The sequence below is a fragment of the Fomitopsis serialis genome (genome assembly GCF_022376445.1).
Source record: "Fomitopsis serialis strain Sig1Antser10 chromosome Unknown B0H18scaffold_435, whole genome shotgun sequence".
Lineage (NCBI taxonomy): Eukaryota > Fungi > Basidiomycota > Agaricomycetes > Polyporales > Fomitopsidaceae > Fomitopsis > Fomitopsis serialis.
In genome coordinates, this window is record NW_025955395.1 from 1 (window position 1) to 24,155 (window position 24,155).

General features: G+C 55.9%; 3 protein-coding genes across 3 annotated transcripts; 2 read left to right on the top strand and 1 right to left on the bottom strand.

The window, feature by feature from the left end:
* Window positions 1–780: 780 nt before the first annotated feature.
* On the top strand, window positions 781–2,472 carry B0H18DRAFT_895058 (uncharacterized protein; the record flags this gene model as incomplete). The annotated part of the gene is made up of 3 exons (XM_048041399.1): window positions 781–1,530; window positions 1,702–2,005; window positions 2,072–2,472. 3 exons carry the CDS (start codon window positions 781–783, stop codon window positions 2,470–2,472), a joined length of 1,455 nt encoding a protein of 484 aa, XP_047884611.1.
* Window positions 2,473–20,075: 17,603 nt separating this feature from the next.
* B0H18DRAFT_844521 (uncharacterized protein) lies at window positions 20,076–21,073 on the bottom strand (the record flags this gene model as incomplete). The annotated part of the gene is made up of 4 exons (XM_048039541.1): window positions 20,076–20,354; window positions 20,411–20,533; window positions 20,582–20,797; window positions 20,876–21,073. Coding segments are annotated over 4 exons (816 nt in total), but the record flags the coding sequence as incomplete, so codon positions are not given.
* A 323-nt stretch (window positions 21,074–21,396) lies between these two features.
* Window positions 21,397–22,925, top strand: B0H18DRAFT_963114 (uncharacterized protein; the record flags this gene model as incomplete). Its single annotated transcript, XM_048043147.1, has 7 exons — window positions 21,397–21,428; window positions 21,491–21,532; window positions 21,777–21,801; window positions 21,856–21,952; window positions 22,095–22,537; window positions 22,595–22,716; window positions 22,769–22,925. The coding sequence occupies 7 exons, from the start codon at window positions 21,397–21,399 to the stop codon at window positions 22,923–22,925; spliced, it is 918 nt and encodes a 305-aa protein (XP_047884613.1).
* Between the last annotated feature and the right edge of the window lie 1,230 nt (window positions 22,926–24,155).

The following is a 24,155-nucleotide window of genomic DNA, read 5'->3' on the forward strand; positions in this document are numbered from 1 at the left end:
ACCACAACAGCGGGCTCTCCTCCAGCGCGTGGACTCTCTGCCTGAGAGAGCGGAGTGGACAGAACGCCTGCTCTCATTCAAGGATCGTCCTAATGAAAAACACCTACTACAGTTCCGCGATATCATCCAGGCGATACGTACATTACTAGGCAACCCGGAGCACGCCGATCGAATCGTGTATTGACCGCGCCGATTGTTTTCAGACGCGTCAAGGAAGCACCGACTGTACAATGAAATGTGGACCGGTCGTTGGGTGGCACGCCGTCCAGGTGAGTACTTACACGACCGTAGAAGATCGATTTTTCTGATTGCAGTACAGAGTCTCTTACCGGTAGGCGCGGCTGTTGCGCCGGTAATCATAGCTACGGACAAAACCCAGTTAACTCAGTTCTCTGGCAACAGGCGGCGTACCCTGTATACATGACGCTAGGTAATATACCTCGGGCTCTGAGGCGCAAGCCCTCAGAGCACGCCTGCATACTCATAGGTTATCTGTCGGTGGACAAAGTCAGCTCGGACGGCATCACGCAGCGCAAGCAACGCGCCCTCGTACAACAACTGTTCCATGCGTCCGTTGGCGCAATCCTGGAGCCGCTAGTCAAGGCGGGTAAGGAAGGCATCGACGTAACCTCAGGCGACGGAGAGGTTCGTCGAGTGCATCCCGTCCTTGCCGCGTATGTCGCGGATTATCCAGAGCAGTGCCTGGTCACCTGCGCCAAATCTGGGACTTGCCCCAAGTGCCAGGTACCTGAGGACCTCCTTGAGTCCGCGCAACCTGGGATGCCCAGAACCTCCCTCTGGACGCTAGACGTACTCCGACTCGCCAACCAGAAGACCCAAGGCAAGACGAGCTCGAACGCGTACACTCGAGCGTGTCAAGACCTCAACGTTTCAGGCTACGTCGTGCGCCCGTTCTGGCGCGATCTTCCGTACACCGACATCCATTCGTGCATAACCCCTGACGTACTACATCAATTGTACCAGGGTGTTTTTAAGCACATCGTCGAATGGTGCACTCAACTTGTCGACGAGCACGAGCTCGACAGGCGCATCCGCTGCCTTCCGCCTGCGTTCGGTACCCGCCACTTCAAGAACGGGATTTCCTCCCTATCCCAGGTCTCCGGGACCGAGCGTAAGCACATGGCGCGCATTCTGCTTGCCTGCCTGGTCGGCAAGATACCGAAGAAGGCCATCCTGGCCTTCAGGTCGATTTTGGACTTCATCTACATAGCGCAATACACCACTCACGACGACACTACGCTCCAATACATGGAGGACGCACTCAAGGTTTTCCATCGCAACAAACAAATCCTCGTAGATCTCGGAGTGCGCGACCATCTGAATATTCCTAAATTCCACTCATTACTTCATTACGTTGACGCTATCCGACTCTTAGGCACTACCGACAACTACAACACGGAGGCGTTTGAACGCCTCCACATCGACTATGCGAAGAACGGCTGGCGAGCGTCGAACCATCGCAACGCGCGTCCGCAGATGGTTCGTTGGCTGGCACGACAGGAGAAGATGGTCGTGCTCAGCTCTACCATACGCCGATGGCTCAGGAATACCGGTCTCGAGCCAGGGGATGACATCGATGTCAGTGACGCAGAAGACCAGGAGCCAGAGAAAATACCAGGCTCTCGGATCTTCAAGAACGGTCGAATTAACCTACCCAAGCACCCCACTGCACCCCTCCAGGCTCTCTCATCCATTGTCGACAAACACCGCGCCCCAGGCTTCGTTGATGCAGTCGCACAATACATCTACAAGCTCAAGGACGGTCGACCTCTCACTTCCTCACTGCTTAAAACAGCTGTCGACCACATGCCGTTCCAACGTCTTGACGTATTCCACGGCTTCAAGTTTACCCCCGAATCCTTGACCGATGACACCCAAGAAACCGACGCCGTGAAGGCGAAGCCCGCCAAAGCTGGACAAGCCGCACGTTTCGATACCGTGGTTGTGCTGCAGGGGGAGGACGCGGAAGCTACTGGCATGCAAGGTGAGTAGATTTGTTTCTATTCACGTCTGAGTCATAGCTTCTTACTCATGTCCTATTCGTCCACAGGCACACGTATTGGACGTGTCAAAGTTATATTCAAACTTCCTCAAAACATCAGAGATCCCCGTACCCTCCGACCTCTGCAAGCGCCGCCCAATTGGGCTAGCCAAGGGGCTCTAGCATACGTAGAATGGTACTCCAATCTACCTACACAAGCCGATCCGATACACATGATGTACCCGGTTCATAAACCGCCCCTTCGTGCGAATGGCAACCCCGTCGGTGAGGTTATTCCATTGTCAATTATCCGACAATCCTGTCAACTTGTTCCACGTCCCCCTGGGTCTACACGCACCGATAACTTAGTAGTACCTGATGACTGGGACACGCATACTGTACTAGATAAAGCTACTAAGTTTTGGCTTAATAACTGGGCATCTAAGTATGCGTATCAGACACTGTGGTAGAATACTTACATAGAACTTTAGTACGAACTGAACAATGTTTGATCTCTACTATTTGGAACTCTGTCAAGTATTCATGTCATCCTCAACGATACTTCAACGGAACTTCATCGCTCTTCAAATCGTATTTTATTGCTTCACTCAACCGTGCGATCGCCAACTTCACTCGGCATCCTCCGGAATGGGCGCCTCGCACTTCGGTCCTCGTCAACAACTCCACACCACCTCTCCTACCTCGCTCACCTGCCTTCTCGCCTGCTCGCCTTCTACCGTCCCACTACGACCTTGCTCGGTAGCCTTCCTTTTCGTGAGCTCACTAGTGCTTTCGGCTTCTTTCTTTCTCTCCCAGCCGTCGACTTGTCGCACGTCCAGTCGTCCGACCGCCCACTCGGCCGCCCGCTTGCACCCCGCCCACTCGCTCAGGTCTCCCTTCCCGCCTGTCCGCATTCAACCACCTCTCTACAATCTTGGTCGGCAGTCTACTTTCCCATCTACTCACCTGTGCTCTCAGATGTATTCTTTCTCACTCGGCGGTTGACTTGTAGCCCGTCCAGTCGGGTGAACCTCGAGAGGGTCGTGCAACGGACGAGGAGGGAAGTCAGGTACGTGAGGGCGAACAAGCGGACAAGAAGGGTCGAAACCCGAAGGTACGTTCTTGCTCGCTGTATGATCATAGTTCCCCGTAAGATGGCTACGACAACGCCTTGATCGTCTTCAAGCTTGAGCATGGGTGACCTGCCTTTGCGGTGCATGGCGACTCTGTCTTCTACGTGCAGGACAAGTATGTGCACTCATACGACATCAGCACTGGCTCGGATTTCGGTCTGCTCAGCGTCCGCAGGTTTGGGAGCCCATACGTCCCTCCGTGGACGCTCCGCTACAATCCTGCGGAGCGTGCCATCGTGTTGAGGATTTCGTCGGATAATGGCTTGTTCGAGCTCTCGGCCCAGCCGAATGATGCCGTTGGGGAAGTGAAGGACTCGTCTACATACGGCAAGCGTGGAAGTGGCCATGTGGCCATCTTCGTCGCCAGGAACAAATTCGCAGTCACGAACAAGACCACCCAGGTTCGTCTCGCTTTGTATCATACACACTGTAATCCATCGATACGTTCTTGTACTGATCGACGTGCGCGACCTGCAAAACTCAATCGTAAAGTCTATCAAGCAGCCGGTCCAGACGAACGAGTTCTTCTATGGTGGCACCGCGAGCCTCATCCTCAGCTCGACAACGTCAATCCTACTTTACGATATCCAATAGCAGAAGAAGCGTGTGGAGATCACTACTCCGCCGGTCAAGTACGTTGTATGGAGGCCGGACGGTACATTGGTCGCCCTCCTCAGCAAGCATAGTACGTATCTGGCACATAACACTCTGATGTCCCGTTGATGAGCATTCCACAGCGATCACCGTCGCGAAGAACTTTTCGGAGCGCACCCTCATTCACAAAACGATTCGCATCAAGTCTGGTGCTTGGGACGACTCCAGCGTGTTCATCTACTCGACGTTGAACCACATCAAGTACTGCCTTGCGCAGGGGTGCGTAACGCTGCTTTATGTCACGACGGTCGCCTTCATTTGACCATATTGCAGGGACCGCGGCGTCATCTGCACGCTCGACAACTGTGGCGCCCCCTTACTCACGCCGTGATACGCTGCACCCAGTCTCTATTCCAGAGTGGTGCGGTATCGGTGACGAGTGTAAGAGAGCTGGCTCCCACACTCGCTGGCGCCGCCCTTAAGGGACGGCGCCTACGCACGCGATCGTAGATACATGATATGTCCGGATATGGTAAATACGTGAATGTAACGTATCCACGTTACACTCTCCCCCCTTGGACCCGTTCCACGGTCCACACAGATAGTATAGTAGAATAAATGTACAATGAAATTCACGCGACGACACAACGGTGGTGGCGACTGGCAAGACAGGGGCGGTGCCGTACTGTAGGCAACGACTCGCAAGCTCGCGCCAGTGAGCAGCACGGCCGTCCACCGCCATCATACATAACTCGATGGAGTTATGCGAACCGGATGCGCGAAGCTGGCCGAAGGCAGCTACTCGCCTTGCTCATCGCCCGGAGCGTTCATCGCCTGAGCGTCGTCGTCCATGTCGACGTCGGGGGCGACGACGCCCGTGGGGATGTAGACGTTCGCGGGGATGGGGGGCATGTCATTGATGTGAACGACGTGCTCGTCGATCACATCGCCCATGGCGGACGGGTACGTGGAGTACGGAGCCGCCGTGTCAATCGCCCTCCCCTCGTGCTCGTTCCTGCGACGCCGGTAGAACTCCTCGAGGAATCCTACCTCGTCCGGTCGGTAGCCCATCCGTGAGAACCAACGCGCGACATCAAAGATCGTGATGTCGGCGAGCGTCGCGGGGAACGCGATGGCCGCCCGCCCGTCTCCCAGCGGGTAGGCCCCCTCCTGTACCAGCCGGTGGTACAGGCCCGGGATCGAGAACAGGCGACCCGTGGCCACCTCCCAAGGACGACGCGACTGCGTCGTCGTTGGAGCCAGCCGACGAGTGAGGTGTAACGCCTCGACGTCGTCGACGTTCGGTCGACCTCCACGGTCGACCCGCATACCCAAGGGTATGCGGTCGCGGTTGACCCGGTACCACTCGCGCCACTCGAAGGCCGTCGACATGTTCGTCGGTTGGGCCAGCCTACCCTTCGACTTCTTCTTGGGTGGGGCGGTGGCCGTTCGTCCCGCCGGCGACCTCTCTCGTCGTTTGCCCGACGCAGCCCCCGTTGTCGACCACGTCGCCGTGGTCGTCGACGGTGCGGTTGGGCCTGGCCCCGTCGATGGTCCTGCCTCCGGTGCCGCGGCGTAACTCCTCGACGGTCCCGCACCCGCCGTTCCTGGTGGCGGCGCGTTCGCCCTGCGCCGGTGCTCCTCCTGACTCTCCTGCATGGCCCGGGCCAGGTCCATGGACTCCTGCTCCTGCGTCGCGCGTGGGGGCCGCCACTGCTGCATCAACCACCGCATCCCCTCGACCGCTCGCAGTCTACCATCCTGGTGGGCCTGGTGGATGAGATCCCGCACCCGGAATCTCGCCTCCTCGTCGACCAAGGCCCGGCGACGGATGATTTCCGCCTCTGCACGACTACGGGGAATGTAGTTGTGCCACTCGCCCGCCTGCAGGGCGGTCGAGTTGGCCGGCAGTGGGGCCTCCGACGGCCAGTTTGCCGGGGCCGTCGGGGGAGCACCAGTACTCGCCAGGGTACTGGTGTTGATCGGTCGGGCCTTGCCCTTGCCCTTCAGCCGGTGGGTGACCACGGCGTTCTTAAGGCGGCGACTCTCCTCGTCGGCGTCGTCGTCGTCGTCGTCGTCGCTCTCGTGGAAGTCGTCCCAGTCCGCCGTCATGGGGTCGTACGGCTGGGTCGTTGGCATCTGCGAAGATGCCTCCGGCGTTGGCCACCGCGATGGTTGCGGGGCCAGCGCTGGGGTGGGCTGCGTCTGCGAAGACGCCGCCGGGTAGTCTTGCCGAGCCTCCTCGACGGGCTCGTTCGTCGTCGTCTCCTTTGGAGGCGGCGTGGCGGGGCGTGGCGAGTGCTGGCGGTCGTCCAGCCGTCGTCGGTAGTACGCGACATCGTCGTGGAGGTCGGCGATGTCGTCGACGAGTCGCCGGGCGTGTTCGTCCCTCCGCTTCACCCTGGCTTCTTCGTCCGCGAGCCTCCTCCGCATCGCCTGCTCCGACTGCGTGGCGAACTCGACCTGCTCGCGCAGGCTCGCGATAATCTGTTCGTTGACAGATGCCTGGTTACGCAACGCGTCAACCAGGTCCCTCCCCCCCTGCAGCCAACCCTCCTGCGTGAGGGAGTGGGCCACTTCCGTCCGCATGTGGACGGCCAGGTTCTCAGCGACACGCTGGTAGGCGGCGTCGCCACCGCTGCGGGGCAGGTGGCGAACGAAGGCCTCGCAGATGCCGCAGAGGCTGGTGGGGTGTGTCGCCAGCGGCGTCACGGGGAAGTAGGGCACCCAGTTGGTGCCACTGGGCGCGAGCAGCATGCTGCCCGCGTTTGCAGTACCAAACTGGTACTGCGCGGTTGCGGTCGGAGCGCCGTGCTCGACCTGCATCATCATAGCCGCCTCATTGCTGAGGACGACCGGTGCGTCGAGGTGCGGGGGAACCCGCAGCTCGGACAGCGTCGGCGACGTCGGCGGCAATGCCGACGACGGCGGCGGCGTCTGTGCGGGCGCACCACCAGTAGGTGGTGCGGCCGAGGTGTTGTGGGGCGCAGTAGAGTCGTTGGTGTTCATAGTGAGGTGGGGTGCGGTGAGTTGGCGGTGTAGGTAGTAGTGGTAGTTGAGACGTGACGGCGGCAAATGTTGTGGCTTTGTTGGCGCCAGCCGCGGTCACCTGACTCCTCGCAGCGCGTTCCTACCAAATTCGGTAGGAAGCCCCGTCTCCAGCGTCTCCAGCCACTGCTCGTCCCAGACACGACCACCTGAGCGGTGGTCGTGTCGTCCTATCTGCTCAGCGTACATTACCACTTCGCAGTGGTAGTGTACTTACTTGCGAGCCTTCTTGGGAAGGGCTCGCCACGTCTTGGCACCGTGAAGGGTCAGGTACTCATCGAGTGCCGCCAAGTCCTTGCAATGAGCGTACGGCTCCCAGGACGTATCACCGAGCGTCCACCGTACGTGGAATTCGATGCGGTTGCCATCCCATTGGTGACCGATGATCTCGTCGACCAGCCACTCGTGCTGGTCGTCGTCGCCAAAGTCGTAGAACGATCTGGCTTCCCGGTTAGGGAACAGATTATCGTCGTTGGGTTCATGTCTTCTCAGCAAGGAGACATGGAACGTCGGGTGGATGCGTCGGTCCTTGAGTTCCTGCGGCAATTCCAACGTGTAGTTGGATGTGCTAGGGTTACACGCCATCACCGTGTAAGGCCCGATGAACTTAGGCATCAGCTTCCTAGCACGACCCTTGGGTAGTGCTAGGTTCTGGGTGCTCAGGTAGACCCGGGATCCCGTGTGGAACTCCGGTTCCTGCTGTCGATGCTTGTTCGCCTGGAACGTTTGGTGGACACGACTCTCAATCAGGGCGTCGTGTGCCATTTCCAGGTAATGACGCGCTCGTTGGGCGAACTCACGGACTCCCGAGTACTTGGAGTCCGTGGAGAATCCGGCCATCGTACGGGGCATGTACCCGTAATTCAACTCGAACGGTGCGAATCCAGTGGAGGCACTGGACGCTGAGTTTATGGCAAACTCCGTTAGGGGTATGCTGTCTACCCAATCGAGTTGGTCCGGGGAGACCATCGACCGCATGATCTGGGATACAGAGCGTATCGTCCGCTCCGTCATGCCATCCGTCTGCGGATGGAATGATGTCGACATGAGCAGTTTGGCTCCTAGGAGCCTGTGAACTTCACGCCAAAATTTCGACGTGAACTTCGAGTCTCTATCAGAGACGATGGACTCAGGGAGTCCATGCAGGCGCACAATCTCACGAACATATAGTTCAGCGAGTTCTGCGGCTGTGGTCGTCGTCTTGATAGGTATCAGGTGTACCATGGACGTAAGGCGGCATACGACTACCCAGAGGTAGTCGTATCCGTTGACTTGCGGGAATGGCCCGACGAAATCCATAGACATGGATATCCAAGGCCTCATAGGTATCGGTAATGAGTGCAACCACCCTGCTTGTAGGTGGTTGCGTGGCTTAGCCGTCTGACAAGTTCCACACGTCGCGCAGAACATGTCTACGTCCTTGCCCAGTCTCGGCCACCATACCAGCGTCGGACGTATTCCGACGTTTTCTGCGGCCCGAAATGCCCCAGCGTGGTGTGTGCGTGGTCGATCACCACCTCGGTGAGCGACCTACGGCGCAACTGCACCCTTGGCACACATAGAACCTCCACCCCTTGGCGGTTCTTTGTGTAGATGAGGCCATCGCGTGCTGCGAAGGTCTTGAATTGCTGAGGGTTTTCCAGCACTTTCCGGAACGTATGATCGTTCCGGTACCCCGACTTCACCGTCTTGATGAAGTCGGCGTCCCGTTCGACCTTTGATCGAAGTGGTGGTCCCGATGTCAAAGCCTCAGCCACCGTCGGGTCGCTGGGGTCGGTGACTTCGTCAACGGCAGTCTTACTCTGGGCAGCCGCCATAGCGGCTGCCTCGGCCTCGCGTTCATGACGTTTCTCGTCCAACGCATGAGCGACCATCTGCCCCATTCTCAGCTCGAGAATGCGGTTAGATGGCAAGTCTTCACGCCCTGGATCGAGTCGTTCGTCCGCATTCACCAGGTGGTGAATGGGGGTGATATCGTCCGGCGTGTCGTTCTCATAGTACCTCGACAGGCAGTCGGCGACCTTGTTGTCGCTGCCTTTGATGTACGATATCGTACAATCAAAGCGGGAGATGTACTCGTACCATCGAACCTGCCGGTTCGATGGGTTGGCGACGCCGTTGAAGAACGTCAGGGCCTTATGGTCCGTGACGATGTTGATCTTCCGGCCGAGCAGCTTGTCCTCCCATTTGAGGAGGGCTTCCATAATTCCGAGTGCCTCCTGCTCGTACGTATGGTACGCGCGTTGCGCACTCGAGAATTTCTTGGACAGAAACCCTGCGGGTCGACACGTCTGCCACTCGGGCCCTTGACCGTAGACGGCTCCGACTCCAAAGACGGAGGCGTCTGTGATGACCCAAATGGGCTCATCGACCTTCGGGTCGATGGGCTTGAGTATGGGTGCGCGACTGGCGAGCGCTTTGATAGCTTCAAAGCACTTGTCATGCAACGCACGCCATACGAACGTACGTTCGTTGCGACACATCTCTGATAATGGAGATGTGTAGCCACTTATCTCGGGCAGGAAGTGCGCGAGGTAATTGACCAGTCCAAGGAAGCGTTGAACTTCCTTGTACGAACGTGGCGTACGCCACGTACGGATCCGTTCCATTTTGTCGCGGTCGGCATGCAGTCCTCGGTCATCTATTAGATGACCCAGGCAATCCATGCGTCTTGAATACAAGTCGCATTTCGTTTGACTGAGGAAGAGCTTCGCCTTCCTCAGTTTCTCGAACACTATCCCTAGATGTTTTTCGTGTTCTTCGATGGTATCGGAGAACACAAATATGTCATCTAGGTATACATGTACGAACCGACCAATGCAATCTCTAAAGATTGCAGTCATCAGCGACTGGAAAGTCGCTGGTGCGTTGGCGTCACCTTGTTGCATCACCAGGCTGAGGAACGTGCCGTATGGTGTAGAGAATGCCGTCTTCCAGACATCCTCCGCCACGATACGAATCTGTTCGTACGCGTCGGACAGGTCAATCTTTGACCTGAACTTCGCTCGAGCCACATCCATACGGATCTGGTCTTGGTCAGGGAAAGGCGTTACGTCTTTCCGCGTGTTGTCGTTGCGCTTCCGCGCATCGATAACTGTACGCAGCTTGCCCGACTTCTTCGCTATGCAAAGAAGTGGGGCCGCTTGACCATTCGGAATCTGGGAAGTCTGGATGGGTTGCCACCATCCCGCCGCCGTGTACCGTTCGACCTTGTCGAGCAATTGTGGCTTCATGGCCTCCGGGCACCTTGGCAAGTGGTACCGGAGAGACAGGTCAGGGTCGATGAGCGGTATGCGGTGGTTCACGTCTCGAAACGGCGGTAGTTCGAGAGGTGGTGGGCACATGATGTCCTCGCACACCTCCATCCATCGTTCCCTGTTCGCGACGACCTGCGGGTCGTCGTCGAGTGTCTGCCGAACTTCCTCATCCTTGAGGAAGTTCAGTATGGCCCTGTCTACCTCGTCGTTTGTACCCAGTGGGTCCAATCGACCGAGTGAGTCCCGACGCGGCTGTTGCGCTGAATGTACCATAGGTACATTGGTTTCCGCGATGTCCGGCATTGCGGTGATATGTCGATTACCTGTTCGTACAGGTACCTTCCGCCGGCTCATCACCTCTGGTTTCAGACGTGGTGGGTCGGGTATCTCACGAACTCCCGGTCCGTATTCAGTAATGTCGGGTACCACCTCCATGCTAGGACGTGGTACTTTCGCCTTTTTTACTGTTTTGTCTGGTACCACCTCCAAGTTCGGACGTGGTATCGAGTTTTTTGTTGCTATTTCCACCAAGGAATCGACGGCGACGTCGATCCCCTCCCCCTTGAGACCATAGTCCCCTCTTCAGCGAAGCGAGACTGGGGGGGTTGCACCGCGGTGGATCTCGCCGTGCAACCCTATTGTCTCGAGGAGGACGCGAGACGGAGTTGTGCCGTCAGTCGCGCACTCCGTGTATCCCGTCGATGCTCAAGGACCTCCGCCTCCTGGGCCACCGTATAGGCCGGCACCGCCACCCCGTCAACCCAAATCTGGTGGGTGCGGAAGTCTAGGACCACGTTGTGCTTGATGCAGAACGTGGTTCCCAGAACGACATCGTACCTGTCGATGTCAACTACATCCATGTAGTTGACACCGTTCACCGGACCGACCTGGATACGGGGGCGTGCACCATAGTTGATGGTGGTGCGACTACCCTTCGTACCTAGTTGTAGATTGAGGGGCTCCCTCAGGTCTACCCTGTCGGCCTTGGATAGGAACGCTAGTTCTGGAGACATGGCGTCGGTCGTACACCCTGTGTCAAACAGCGTGTACGCCTTCACGCCATTGACATCGATCTCAGCGCAGAGTGTCCGAGTTGCCTCGGGACTGCGTTCTGGCTGATCCGCCGGCTCGGAGGTCCTACGGATCTTCGAGTCGTACAGCCAGGCCGCCTTCATAGTGCGGGCTGGCGGTAGTGTTTGTATCGCGCTCATTCGCGTAATGTCCGTCATGGCGGCATTATACGATGGGTGTGCCAGGTTTTCCTGGCTCACCCGAGTCGACGATCTGCGTTCGACACGCATCGCACGGAATGTCATGAGTCCGAGCTGTGCTACAGCTCCGTCTTCATCGTCATACTCGTCCACAGGAGACTCGTCTCCTGGGTCGTCGTAGGCGTACTGCGATCCACCATACTCAGATTGAGGGTGGTCGATCGTATTCCCGTTGTCGTAGTCTTGCACGTCCACCATCTGGTCGACGTGCTCGGTGGACTCGGGCTGGACATGGACGAATCCATCGTCCTGGTCCTCCCCACTGTCCCCCGCAATCCGTGCGGCATACATGCGGCCCGTCTTGCTGGGCGGCAGTCTACCACCGTTCTTACACTTCTCCTTCTCTCGAGAAGTGTGTCCGGGCTCGCCGCAACTCCAGCACAACATGGTGCCACCACTCGCACCAGTGGTCGTCTTCCCTGCTGGTGCTGGTGTGGACTTCGGCGGGCCCTTGTCGCTGACCACCACCGCCTTAGGCAGCGGTGGTGTTGGCTTCGACGCCACCACGGCCCCCGCACTCGGTCGGGTCATGAATCGAGCGAATGGGCCAGTCGTCCTAGCACGACCGGCCAAACCTGCTGGAGCAGCAGGTTTCGATGTACCACCACCATCTCTGGTGGTGGTGGTTGACGGGGTCGCCTTAGAGGCCGCCGCCGACAACATCGCGAATTCGTAGTCGCTCGCTGCCTTCACCATCCTGCCGAACGAGGATCGTTCGGGAGAGATGTAGGAGACCTTCCGTAAGGTCTCCTCCATGTCCGAAGGTAGTGCCGCTAAAAAGCGCCGCTTCCATTCATAGTCCCCAGGACGCTCCGTCATGCGGTCGGCGTACTGGGACATCCTATCGAGCAACTCGGTGACCCCACCATTCTTGTGGTAGGTCACCTTGTTCCACGATTCTGCAGCCTTGATTTCACCATCTTGGTGAATGAATCGCCGGTGCAGTGCGGCGATCGCTTCCGCGAATCGCCAATGTCGCCTCGTCCGTCGAGGGGACTGTACGTGACGGAAGTACCAATCCTTGGCACTGTCCGTCAGCGCATTCCCAGTGAGCCGTAGCCGGTCCATGTCTAGACGTGGACCCGTTATTCGGAGCACTGAGAAATACGTTAGCAGTTCGAAGAGCCACTCTTCGAACCGGTACAGGTCATCGGTGCCGGCCCAGGTGGACGGCTTGTCCATCTTGGCCGACCTCAAATAACCAGGTGCTTCGCCATCTGGTTCATCGCTCACCAATTCGTCGATCATGCCGAGGCATCGATCGAGAGAACGACTGGTATTGTGCGATGGGCCATCCATGTCCCTCTCGGAGATGGATGGGCCGTGGTCATGAATACTGCTACCTTGCATGTACGAGTACATGCCTTGGTAGTCGTATTCATGGCTTGTTTGCCCCGAGGACGGGCTCGAGCCACCTACGCCTGGTGGGAACGACACTCGTACGCCCTCCCGGGAGTACGTGGGTCGTTTCACGGACGTCGGGACTTCCTCGCGGAAGTACCGTCCGAAAGATTCGCGAACAGGGGCCTTTTGAGAGGCACTAGCCTGCGAGCGCAAACCCTCCGCGTGAACATGCGTGCCATGCTTCCGTTCCGCAGGCGATGGGGTGGCTGGGCCTGTGCCCTCAGCTTCCTCGTCGCTGCTCGACACCGACGGTCGTCGAAATGGCGGAGGTGGTGCTCTCGTCGGCGGGGACGATGGGTGGTGAGGGCGGTAGTGATAGTGGATACTATCATATTCCGGCCCCGACGTTCGGTACGGCGACCTTACCTTCCGACTACTACCTGAGGTCGTAGTCGTCGTCGCCGACGGTATGCGTGCGCTTGCCGCTCGACGACGTAGGTATGCCTCCTCCGATTCACCCTTCTGTCGAGGGGACTTAAGCGCCTCTGTCGCTGCCTTGAGGACCGGGTCTTCTTGGTCCTCTGGTCGGGGTACCTCCTCTGGAGGTACCTCTTCACCAGCCCATGGAGTCTGTATAGACTCAGCGTCGCTCACGACATCGGTGTCGTCAGCGGCCGCCTCTTGGGCGCGGATGTTCGCTATCTGCTTATCAGCCTCACCTAAGGCTGCGTTCAACTTAGTTTCTAAGTTGCTGGTTTTTTGGTGCAGCTCCTCGCGGAGCTCGCCCAGGGTTCTCCTGAACCCATCGAGAAAGTCCAGTGTCTGTCCTGCCTTGCGGGATCCCTTACGGGATCCTGCGCGGGAGCCAGTCGCACTGGACGTTCGTGACCGTGGTTTGCGCGGTTCCGCCGTCGCACCCACAGAATGCTCCTTCACAGGCGCACTCTTCCCTTCTTCGGGCCTTAGGTCCTCACGCTCCTTCTTAATAGAAGGGGACGAAGAGGCACCATGTGGTTGCGATGATGTCTCGACCTTACTGGTCGAGGCTTCATCACTGGGGTTGCCTTTCGAGGCATTCAGTGACGACGGGCTCGTCGTCATTGTTGATGCTTTCCGTTGAAAGCGGCCGCGGCTATCTCGTTGCGGTAGCGGCCTGCCTGTTCTGTCGTACTCCGTGATGGAGTGAGGTTATTGGTTGATTGATCGCGCTCGACGTGTTCAACGTCGTATTCGACCGCACGCACTTCTGTGTAGAAGTTCGAGCTTTCGAAGGAGCGTAAAAAAGTGTGGCGCCCCCTTACTCACGCCGTGATACGCTGCACCCAGTCTCTATTCCAGAGTGGTGCGGTATCGGTGACGAGTGTAAGAGAGCTGGCTCCCACACTCGCTGGCGCCGCCCTTAAGGGACGGCGCCTACGCACGCGATCGTAGATACATGATATGTCCGGATATGGTAAATACGTGAATGTAACGTATCCACGTTACAACAACCCTGTCTACTCAATGCGCGTCATTGAAGGGAAAGACCGTCCACTGCCTTGATCGATCTGCACGCCCCAGGACTATCACCATCGACGCGACTGAATACCGCTCTAAACTGGCTCTGTTGCGAAACAATCATGAGGAGATGTTGCACGTCATTCGCACGTCTAACCTACTCGTAAAAGTGTCATCGCGCACCTACAACAGAAGGGTTTCCTGGAGGTATGCACATACGTTACTATAGTGCATCAGCGATCTGACCATCGCTCGTAGATTGCATTGCATTTCGTACGAGCCTACTGAGTAAGATTTGACGTTCCGAACGGTAAACCCGGAGTGAGATCTGGCCGTCTGAAACGGTGCGGCCGGCGCCGGCCGGAGGGGTCCGGGTCAACGTTGCAGACGTTGTCATTGCCAGCACGTTGCCAGCGGTCCGGCCGGAGTGCATGCCGGCCGGCTCTGCCTCGTCTCCAACGTTGCGGCCGGCCTTGCCATCCCTGAATAATGTCCCCAACGATCCACCCGGCCTGTTTTCATGGTACGTTGCAACGCTCCGGCCGGAGTGCATGCCAGCCCCGCCCCCCTCCTCAATGTTGCGGCCGGCCTGTTTTCACCGGACGTTGCAACGCTCCGGCCGGACTACACCCCGGCCGCCCCCCCCCCACTTCTCAACGATCCGCCCGGCCTCTTTCACCCAACGTTGCAATGCTCCGGCCGGAGGGTATGCCGGCCGGTCATCCCTCGTTCCCAACGTTGCGGCCGGAGCAGGCAGAATTCAAAGCGGCCAGGCAGTCCACGCTGCAAACAGTCCGGCCGGTCAATAGATATAGCATTGCAAACGAGCCGGCCAGCCTCAGGCCCTACCACTACAAATGGTCCGGCCGGACTTTTTGCCGGCCGAAAACACAATGTCTCGGGCCGAGGGTACAGCCAAAACTCGGCCAAAGCAGCCAGACATTTTGCCGGCCGAGCTTTTGCTTCACCGACCGGGCAAGCATTGTCTCGGGCCGAAAAGTTGACCATTTTCTCGGGCCGAAGATTTGAGTACTGCCTCGGGCCGAAGAGTTGGGCATTTTCTCGGGCCGAAGATTTGGCCGAAGCTCGGTGAAAACAGCCGGGCTGTCGGAATGCCATATAAGGAAATTTGGTATTGACTGGTAGTACTTCATTGATAGACTATAGTATCAATTCCCTAGTGACCAAAGATGTCTAGTTAGGCCAGGATGTGCAAAACAAGATTTACTCACAGGCTTCTTTGCACAGCAAGTTAATCAATTTCTGAAGCCAGTTTTCTTTTCCCACACTGTTTGACTATCTAGGATGTGTTGTTTCAATGCATAGAGTATATCCCCAACAGGAATAGTCTTATTCTTTGAAGCTGAATGCAGGACAACAGATAAGGGGTATACAGGTGTGGTACCGTGCTGAACAATGTTGACTCCTGCGGACAATCTACATTCAAAACAATGTTTCACCATCTAGAATAGTTCATTTCCTCACAAGGAATCTGTTCTCCAAAGGAATAGTCTTATTCACACAAGCTGAATGTGGTACAGAGTTAAGGGGATCATGCACTCCGGCCGGACCATCTCCTATGAGGATGAGGATTGGCCGGCCGGACTGTTACCAATGTAAATGTTTCTGTGGCAAGTGCAATGTGCATGCTGGTACAACATTTCAGTGTGACACCCAGACAGACAATAATCCAAAGTATGTCTCTCACAATATAATGCATATTCACCTTATCTTCATCCCCGAGTTCAGCTTCAAAGAATAAGACTATTCCTTTGGGAGACTTGCTTGTTGCATTGAAATGTGCTACTCTAGATTGTGGAACATTGTGGGGAAAGCATATTGGCTTCAGGAAGTGAACACAGTATGACATGTATACCCATACACCCTTGCCTTAACTCTGTACTACATTCAGCTTATGTGAATAAGACTATTCCTTTGGAGGATTCACTCCCTATGGGTAAATGAACCATCAGAGATTGTGAAACAGTGTTTTGAATGTAGATTGTCCGCAGGAGTCAACATTGTTCAGCACGGTACCACACCTGTATACCCCTTATCTGTTGTCCTGCATTCAGCTTCAAAGAATAAGACTATTCCTGTTGGGGATATACTCTATGCATTGAAACAACACATCCTAGATAGTCAAACAGTGTGGGAAAAGAAAACTGGCTTCAGAAATTGATTAACTTGCTGTGCAAAGAAGCCTGTGAGTAAATCTTGTTTTGCACATCCTGGCCTAACTAGACATCTTTGGTCACTAGGGAATTGATACTATAGTCTATCAATGAAGTACTACCAGTCAATACCAAATTTCCTTATATGGCAATCCGACAGCCCGGCTGTTTTCACCGAGCTTCGGCCAAATCTTCGGCCCGAGAAAATGCCCAACTCTTCGGCCCGAGGCAGTACTCAAATCTTCGGCCCGAGAAAATGGTCAACTTTTCGGCCCGAGACAATGCTTGCCCGGTCGGTGAAGCAAAAGCTCGGCCGGCAAAATGTCTGGCCACTTTCACCACCAAGCTTCGGCCAAAAATCTTCGGCCCGAGATAATCTGAAAATCTTCGGCCCGAGACAATCTGAACAATCTCGGCCCGGGGAAATCTGTGCCCGGTCGGCAAAGCAAAAGCTCGGCCGACGAAATGGCTGGCTGCTTTGGCCGAGTTTTGGCTGTACCCCCGGCCCGAGACATTGTATTTTCGGCCGGCAAAAGGTGAAAAATCCGGCCGGCCGGACCATTGACACTGACATTTCTACTGGCCGGCCGGACCATTTGCAGTGGTGTATTGACTGACCGGCCGGACCATTTGCATTGCTGGGAATTGATTCCATGTGCTCCGGCCGGACCGTTGCAATGTGTACATTGCTCTGGCAGGAACTCCGGCCGGGCCGTTGCTAATGGCACCATGTTTATTGTATTTATTGACCGGCCGGAGCGTTTGCAATGTAGACTGCCCGGCCGCTCCGTTTAGCTCAGAAATCTGCCTGCTCCGGCCGGACTGTTGGAAAGAGGATGACCGGCCCACATACCCTCCGGCCGGACCGTTGCAATGTCTCGGGAAGGTTCCAGGGGAGGCCGGCCGCAACGCTGGAGACGGTGGATGACCAGCCGGCCATGCCCTCCGGCCGGAGCGTTGCAATGGCACCGTTGCAAACGTTCCGGCCGGACCCTGGGGCTGCTCCGGCCGGCCTCGGGTCAACGTTCCAAACGGGCAAATCTCACTCCGGGTCTACCGTTCCGAACGGGTTAGACACACTAAATAATGTGCGTGGCCGGACAGACGGAGCAGTCGTTCTTTACGCACTAGAATTGAATTGCATGTCAATTCATCCGAATGTACTGACCAAACTTCACTTACATAGTCAAATAAAACTCCGAAATGCCTTCTCTGTAGGCACACCACGGTGACGTGATTGAGCTCGGGCCCCACTCGAAGACATGGTTGGGAGTGGTGAGCAGCGATTGCATACGTTGGGAGAGCAGGAGCGAGCAGCCGGAGCACTCGCGGATCCGGGCGAACCATGACAGTGAGGCAAGCAAGCTGAACAAGTAGTTTGGATTGTAAGCACGAGGGTTGTTGTGTAAGCGGCGCGTCCAAGTGTCAAGCAAGACGAGCTGTCCGCTGAAGTGTGAAGTCGCCGGAGGAGTGTAAAGCAGCGTCTCGCACGACAACGGCGGCGAAGTGGCGGTCACAAGCGCTCGCAAGCAAATCTAGCGGTTTCTCGAACGGCGGAATAGGATTATGTGGATACAATATACTACCACAGTGTCTGATAAGCGTACATCCCAGCCCAGTTATTCAGTAAGAGTCTGTTTGCCTCGTCTAATACGTTCTCCGAGGTCCAATTTGGGGGCACTGTACCTCGGGACCCGTCCGGGAAAGCGGGCACAAGCTGACATGACTGACGTATCTGTGAGAGCGGAATAATCTGCCCAGGCGGAAGGCCGTCAGAACGTAGAGGTGGTCGATTGACAGTGTACATGAGGTGGATGGGATCGGCGGCGCTGGCAAATCTGGAGTACCACTGGACGTAAGCCAGTGGTCCTTTGGGCCACCATGAGGGTGAACATCCGCCGCCTTGGCGAGCGGGGAGCTTCTCAGGCAGCTTGAATATTACCTTCACTCTTCCTGCTCGTGTACCTACAGCATTCCTCGTGAGCGGCAGACCTGTGAGAATGGAACAGCTAATTTTACCTCTAACCCCTGTGGATTCCGCTTCCCCGTTCTCAAGAACGATGACGGTGTCAAACCGTCCCTTTCTTCCCTTAATAGCTGATCCGGGGATGGACTTGACGACGTCTTTCTCCTCTTTCCCGTCCGACAGCGAGATGGGACTGAGGCGGGCTTGGTGATAAACGTCCAGACGATCGAACGGTAGCCACGTTCGCGACAGGTCTTGGCGGTTCAGTCGAAGTTCGGAAGGTTGTATGTCATTGATGAAGGCGGTCAACGCGGTCGAGAAACCAGGAGCATGGTGCCGCTCCTGGATACGATTTAGATGCTGCTGAGGGGCCGGAGGATACTTAGCTATCCTGACACTGTTCCCAATGTCAACCACTTCTTCTGGATGAGAACCCGTTTCTGAGTCGTCAGAGTCGCCATCCGAGTCCTCCACTACCTCCTCCACCAGGCACTCCTTCTGAAACGCCTCGTATGCGGCCATCTTCTCTCGACGGGTGATCCATTTCATCATTTGAGGGAACTCGTCCCTGTGGTTTGACGCGCGCCACGCCTTTTTGGCGAAGTCGATGTGGAGACGTCAAACATCTCGGTGTTGTAATTGTCGGTAGTGCCGAATTGGCGGATGGAATCCATGTAATGCAAGAGGGAGTGGAATTTCGGAATATTGATGTGGTCGCGGATCCCAAGCTTGATCAAGATGTCCTTATGCTTGTGGAACGTCTTCAGAGCGTCGGTCATATATCCTAGAGTGGTGTCGTCGTGAGTCGGGTACTGCGCTAGGTAGATGAAGTCGAGAATCGACCGGAAGGTGAGCATGACCGCCTTCGGTATCTTGCCAACAAGACAGGCTAGGAGGATGCGCGCCATTTCCTTCCTTTCCTTGCCTGACACCTGGGCGAGAGACGATATCCCGTTCTTGAAGTGCCGGATGCCGTACGCGCCTGGGAGACAACGGAGACGGTTGTCGAGCTCCTCCGGGCTGAGGAGATCCTGGCACCACGAGACCAGGTGTTTGAACACCCCCTGGTACAGCTGATGCAACACGTCCGGGGTGATGGACATGTGGATGTCAGTGTACGGCAGGTCTGTCCAGAATGGTGTCTTCACACCGCCGCTGACCTCTTGTTCCATGCACAGGGCGTCGGCGGCGGCGGGGGTGTTCCCCTCAGCTCGTGCCTCCCTGATGATGCGCTCCGTCTCCTCGGGGGTGCGCGGTTCCTTGAGGGCATCGTCTTGCAGCTTGTCCGCGGGGCACAGGCACTTTGGACAGGTGCCGTACTTCGAGCACGTCACCAGACACTGCTCGGGGTAGTCAGCAACGTAAGAAGCCAGGATGGGGTGAACGTGGCGGACGGAGCCGTCGCCTCCGGTGACCTCGATACCATCCACGCCTGCTTGCACGAGAGGTTGAAGAATGATACGCATTGCCGCGTGAAAGAGTCTCTGACCCCTTGCCTTGCATTCCCGCTTGCCAAGCTGCTTCTTTCCGATCTTGGTCACAGGGAGATATCCCAATAGAATGCAGGCGTGTTCTGTTGGTTTGCGGCGGATCGCCCTAGGTATGTTGCCAAGAGTGAGATAGACCGGGTACGCCGCTTTGTTACCAGAGAACTGTGTGAGTTGCGTTTTGTCGGTGGAAATGATGACTGGGGCGACGGCATGGTCCCCAGGTATTAGCTTCTATTGCCCACCCTTCAGAATCCCAAGTAGTATTAACAGGAATGGAGACTCACTTGTACCGCATTCCACCACAGTCCCGTCCACATCTCGGTGAAAATACGCTTGGTCCGGGACCGATCCGTGAAGACGCGCTTGGGCCGATACACGATGTACTTCGCGTACGAAGGGTTGCCAAGCAGCGCCTTGATTGCTTCAAGTATGTCTCTGTATCTGACCAGATGCTTCTCATCAGGCCGGTCAGGGAATGCCAGAGATGAAGTCTTCCAGGCTGCCCTGTCTGGGATGTCGTCGATCTTCATGAAGAGCTCCCGTATGTCTTTGAATGTAAGACCCAGCTTGTCGACCACCTACAAGCATCCACTCTGAGTTGAGATTGATCCAGCAGAGAAATACGGAGACGTACACCGGGTATGCTCAGAAACCGATTGATGGACTTCTGACCAACATCCTCACGAACAACCCACATAGCTACACGCCAGTCGAGCTCCGACGCGAAGGGCTTCCACTTCTTGTTCCGGTCCAGCTCCTTCTGAGACTGGTCTTCGTCCTTCTGAGACTGGTCTTCACCATCCACATCCATTCGGTCATCTTTGCCCGGATTTTCACCATCTTCATCTTCCCCGAAATACGCCCTCCACGTCTCCACTATACTCGTCTCCATCCGTATCACCCTGCCGGCAAGCTCGTCTTCATCCTCTACTCTGGTGTTGTCGTCGTCATCCAAGGCTGGCCCGGGCGGCATTTGTAAAGGCTGGGCAGGGACGTGGCTCGTAGACGATGAGGTGGAAGCCTCGCCCTCATTTAAGATGGGTAAATCAGCTGCTGACGTGGGGACAACAAACCGGAACAGGTCCCTGGTCTCGAGCACGTCCCGGAAGTCCTCCACATCCACGTCCATGTCCACCGCGGGAGGAGCCTCCTCGTCCACCACTTCTGGCGCGTGACACCTTGGCTCCCGGTTCTTGCCCTTTCTGTACCACAGGCAAGATCGAGCCGTAGACAGATGGGCCATGAGGCCTGAAGCTGATTTGAGAGGTTTGTCGCAAGCAGGGCAAGTGTTGTCCTCCGCATTCCCGCGAGGAAAGTTCGTGGAATGCGGTGATTTGGCTTTACCTCTGGCCATGTTGGGTCGCGTTTCGTAGCTGTACAGAATGAATTAATAGTTTCTATCAATACCCCAGCCCGGTGACATGGGCTCGCTCACCAGTGTTATGAAGGGGTCAAGACCGCTCTCAAGGACAGCGCAGCGTATGTTCTCACTCTCGGAGCGCCCTGAAGTCGGTTGTGCCGGCGTCTGATCCCCATTCAGTCAGGTTATGAGGTAAAGTGACGGGCCATTTCCCAGGTCCTACCTCCCCGCTTTTTCTTCCATGTACTCATCTCCATATCATGCACTTTGTTGCTATACTTGTCGTGTTTGAGTGAGCTCTAGCAACCCGCCGTCCTTGGTCAGTGCCTGTTACACTGGGGATGTAGTTGGCAGGTGGTGGGCCCGCAACTACAGCGGTGTCCTAACGTCCATACAGTACGTCAGTCTCTAACCATTCAACGAACTCACCCCATCGTGGCGAACGAGTGAGTGGTTGTGTTGTATTATCCACGCTGAACTTGTGTCCATTGTTAGGAGCCGTATTGGGACTTGCCTTTTATGGCTTGTGCAATCCGTTGCACGGTCACTGTGGCATTCCCTTGAGGCTGAATTGGGGGTTCCCCTGGACTTCACAACCGGCATACCACTTGATTAGAATGCTTCTAGGGCTCATGTACAGTATTGTTATTACATTCCGTGTACTGGTGCGTGGTCATGACGTCTGCTGATACCCATGAGCTGACGGTTATTCTCAGTAGCATTATAGGACTTGCCTTTTACGGCTTGTGCGACGTGTTGCGCGTCATGCCGCCCCCCTTGTATCTGGGATGAACTCCCTGAACAACTGTCACAAAAGTACGTGCGATTTCAAGCATGGGACTGTTGAGCAGCGTACGTTTTGTTCATTATAGCAGAACAAGTGGAGGCCTCCCTGTCGGAGTTGCAGCCCGGCTGTTCCCATGAGCCACCAGAGTGGCTGACGAACGTCTGCTCCCAGGATCAACATCGACGCTCAGTATGCCTCGCAGCTACCATACCGCTATGCACCCCACCTGCCATTCTGATAGTGAATCAGAGCATGGCTCTATCGCCGACACTGCTCACTCTGACCCACCTTCGGACGTGGACACTCAGCCCAGCACGCCGCCGGATCCTCAGCAGCTAGGGCAGGTCGCTATATACTCACCTGGTCGTTCCTTTACCGAGAACGACCGCGATCAACTCCCAGTGATCAAGTCCCTCGGGTACGGAGATGATGCCGTCACGGGTCGTTACGTTATCGACACTCTCACCGAAGTCGCCATCCCGGAGAAGTTCTGGGATCTATTGAGGCGCACCTGCCCTGACCGTGAATACCTTGCCCTCCGCGGGTATTTCAAGATCGTATGGCAGCTACAGACGGAGTGGGTGGCTGTTGGTCGGAAGGGGTTCGTGACGAAGGTAAATCACACCCGCCCACATTCCGTTTTTGTTTTGATCGACCACGATTTCATTCAGTCCATTGAAGGGCTGAGCGATGCACAATTTCGGCTGATGCAGAAGACGCTGGAGCGAAGCTGGAAGTGGAAGTTGCGGAAAGGAGAGCTTAAGCACTGGATCTCGTTCCTGCGCTGCATGCGGTAAGTCATATAGGTCGTTCCCCTTCTGGATACTGACGATGACATGCCACAGCATCGATTTTTGGCCTGAGGAGGGTCTAGCAGTGGCCATTGCGCCGACGTTCGATGAAGACTTCACTTCACCTCTTGTGGGTGTCGTCGAGGTGATCATGAAACAGTGCGCATCAGGAAAAACCGCCCATTTGCCAAAGCACTCTGAGATACTCTGAGAGCGGCAAAAGTGTCACCAAGAAACAAAATGCTCATGGATTAAGCGGAGCAAGCCCAACTACTTTCTAAAGTAAGTCCCTTAATTGGAAGATTAGCGCCTCACCAGAAAGCTAGCAGAATTACTGATGAGACGTGCAAAGCGCTTGTGAGGGTTCCAATAGGCGCCCAAAAATCGTGGGGGCTTATTCTATGGCCGCTTGTCTGTGCTCTCATTTGCTCCAGAGTACGTTCCGACTAATTGAGAGATGTTTCTGTCGGTACCCATTTTGTAGCACTGTTTCTTAGAGCTTATAAAGGTCTTCAGAGGCACTTAAAGGGGATCCCAGCGATTGTAAATCATCATATTCGGCATCGTACATTCGTGATACAACAACAGAACCCGCAGCTGAGCGTACAGAAGAGGTATTGTGGCTGGGGAGATGATTATGTCAACGATACAAACTGAGACAGGGGCGCGCCCAAGGATACAGACAAGACAACGTATGAGTCGAGGAGAATGGCCGCCCAGATAAAATATTTACCGCCAACCAGCAAGGTCGTGGCCATCAGCTTAGTCTTACACCGCCTGTTGATGCTAGTTGAGCAGAGTCAATGGCAAACAATGCCATGGTGCACACCTCTGAGTATGCCACCCATGCGTCCTCTCCAACATCCTCACGCTGGTGGTCCCCTCTGGGTGCTCGAGGATGGGCCGGCCTCCTCACTGGTGTTCTCAGATGACGCGCCCGCATTCTTCAGCCAGCGAGAGGCCAGAAGATCCATGTCGAGGTTGAGGTTGACACTGGGGCGCGGTCCTTCTGAGGCCTGCACGACTTCCGGCTCAGCGATCCTGGCAACAGTTCTGACCAGGGAATCCTTCAGTAATTCAGATATTTGAATAAAGGTATTGGGTATACCGTATGCCGTTGACCAGAGAGTTGTTCATGGATTTGACCAACTGGCTAATCCCCTCGTTGAAATTGGGATTCTTGGGATCACCGTACCGTCGAAGCATGTCAATGCCAGCTTTGAAGCGATCGTGCCTGCAGATAAAAGCATCAGTATCAACTTTGAATGTTTGAACTGATGGCGGGCTGGACACACTCCGGAGCGTATGTCTTCTCGTCGAAGTTGATGGTGATGTTGCCTTTGAGGGCCTCCTCCAGAGTCACCAGTATCTGACAACATATAAATCAGACATTCACGGAGCATTCTGCAGACCACTTGGTTACTCACCGCGCTACACACGA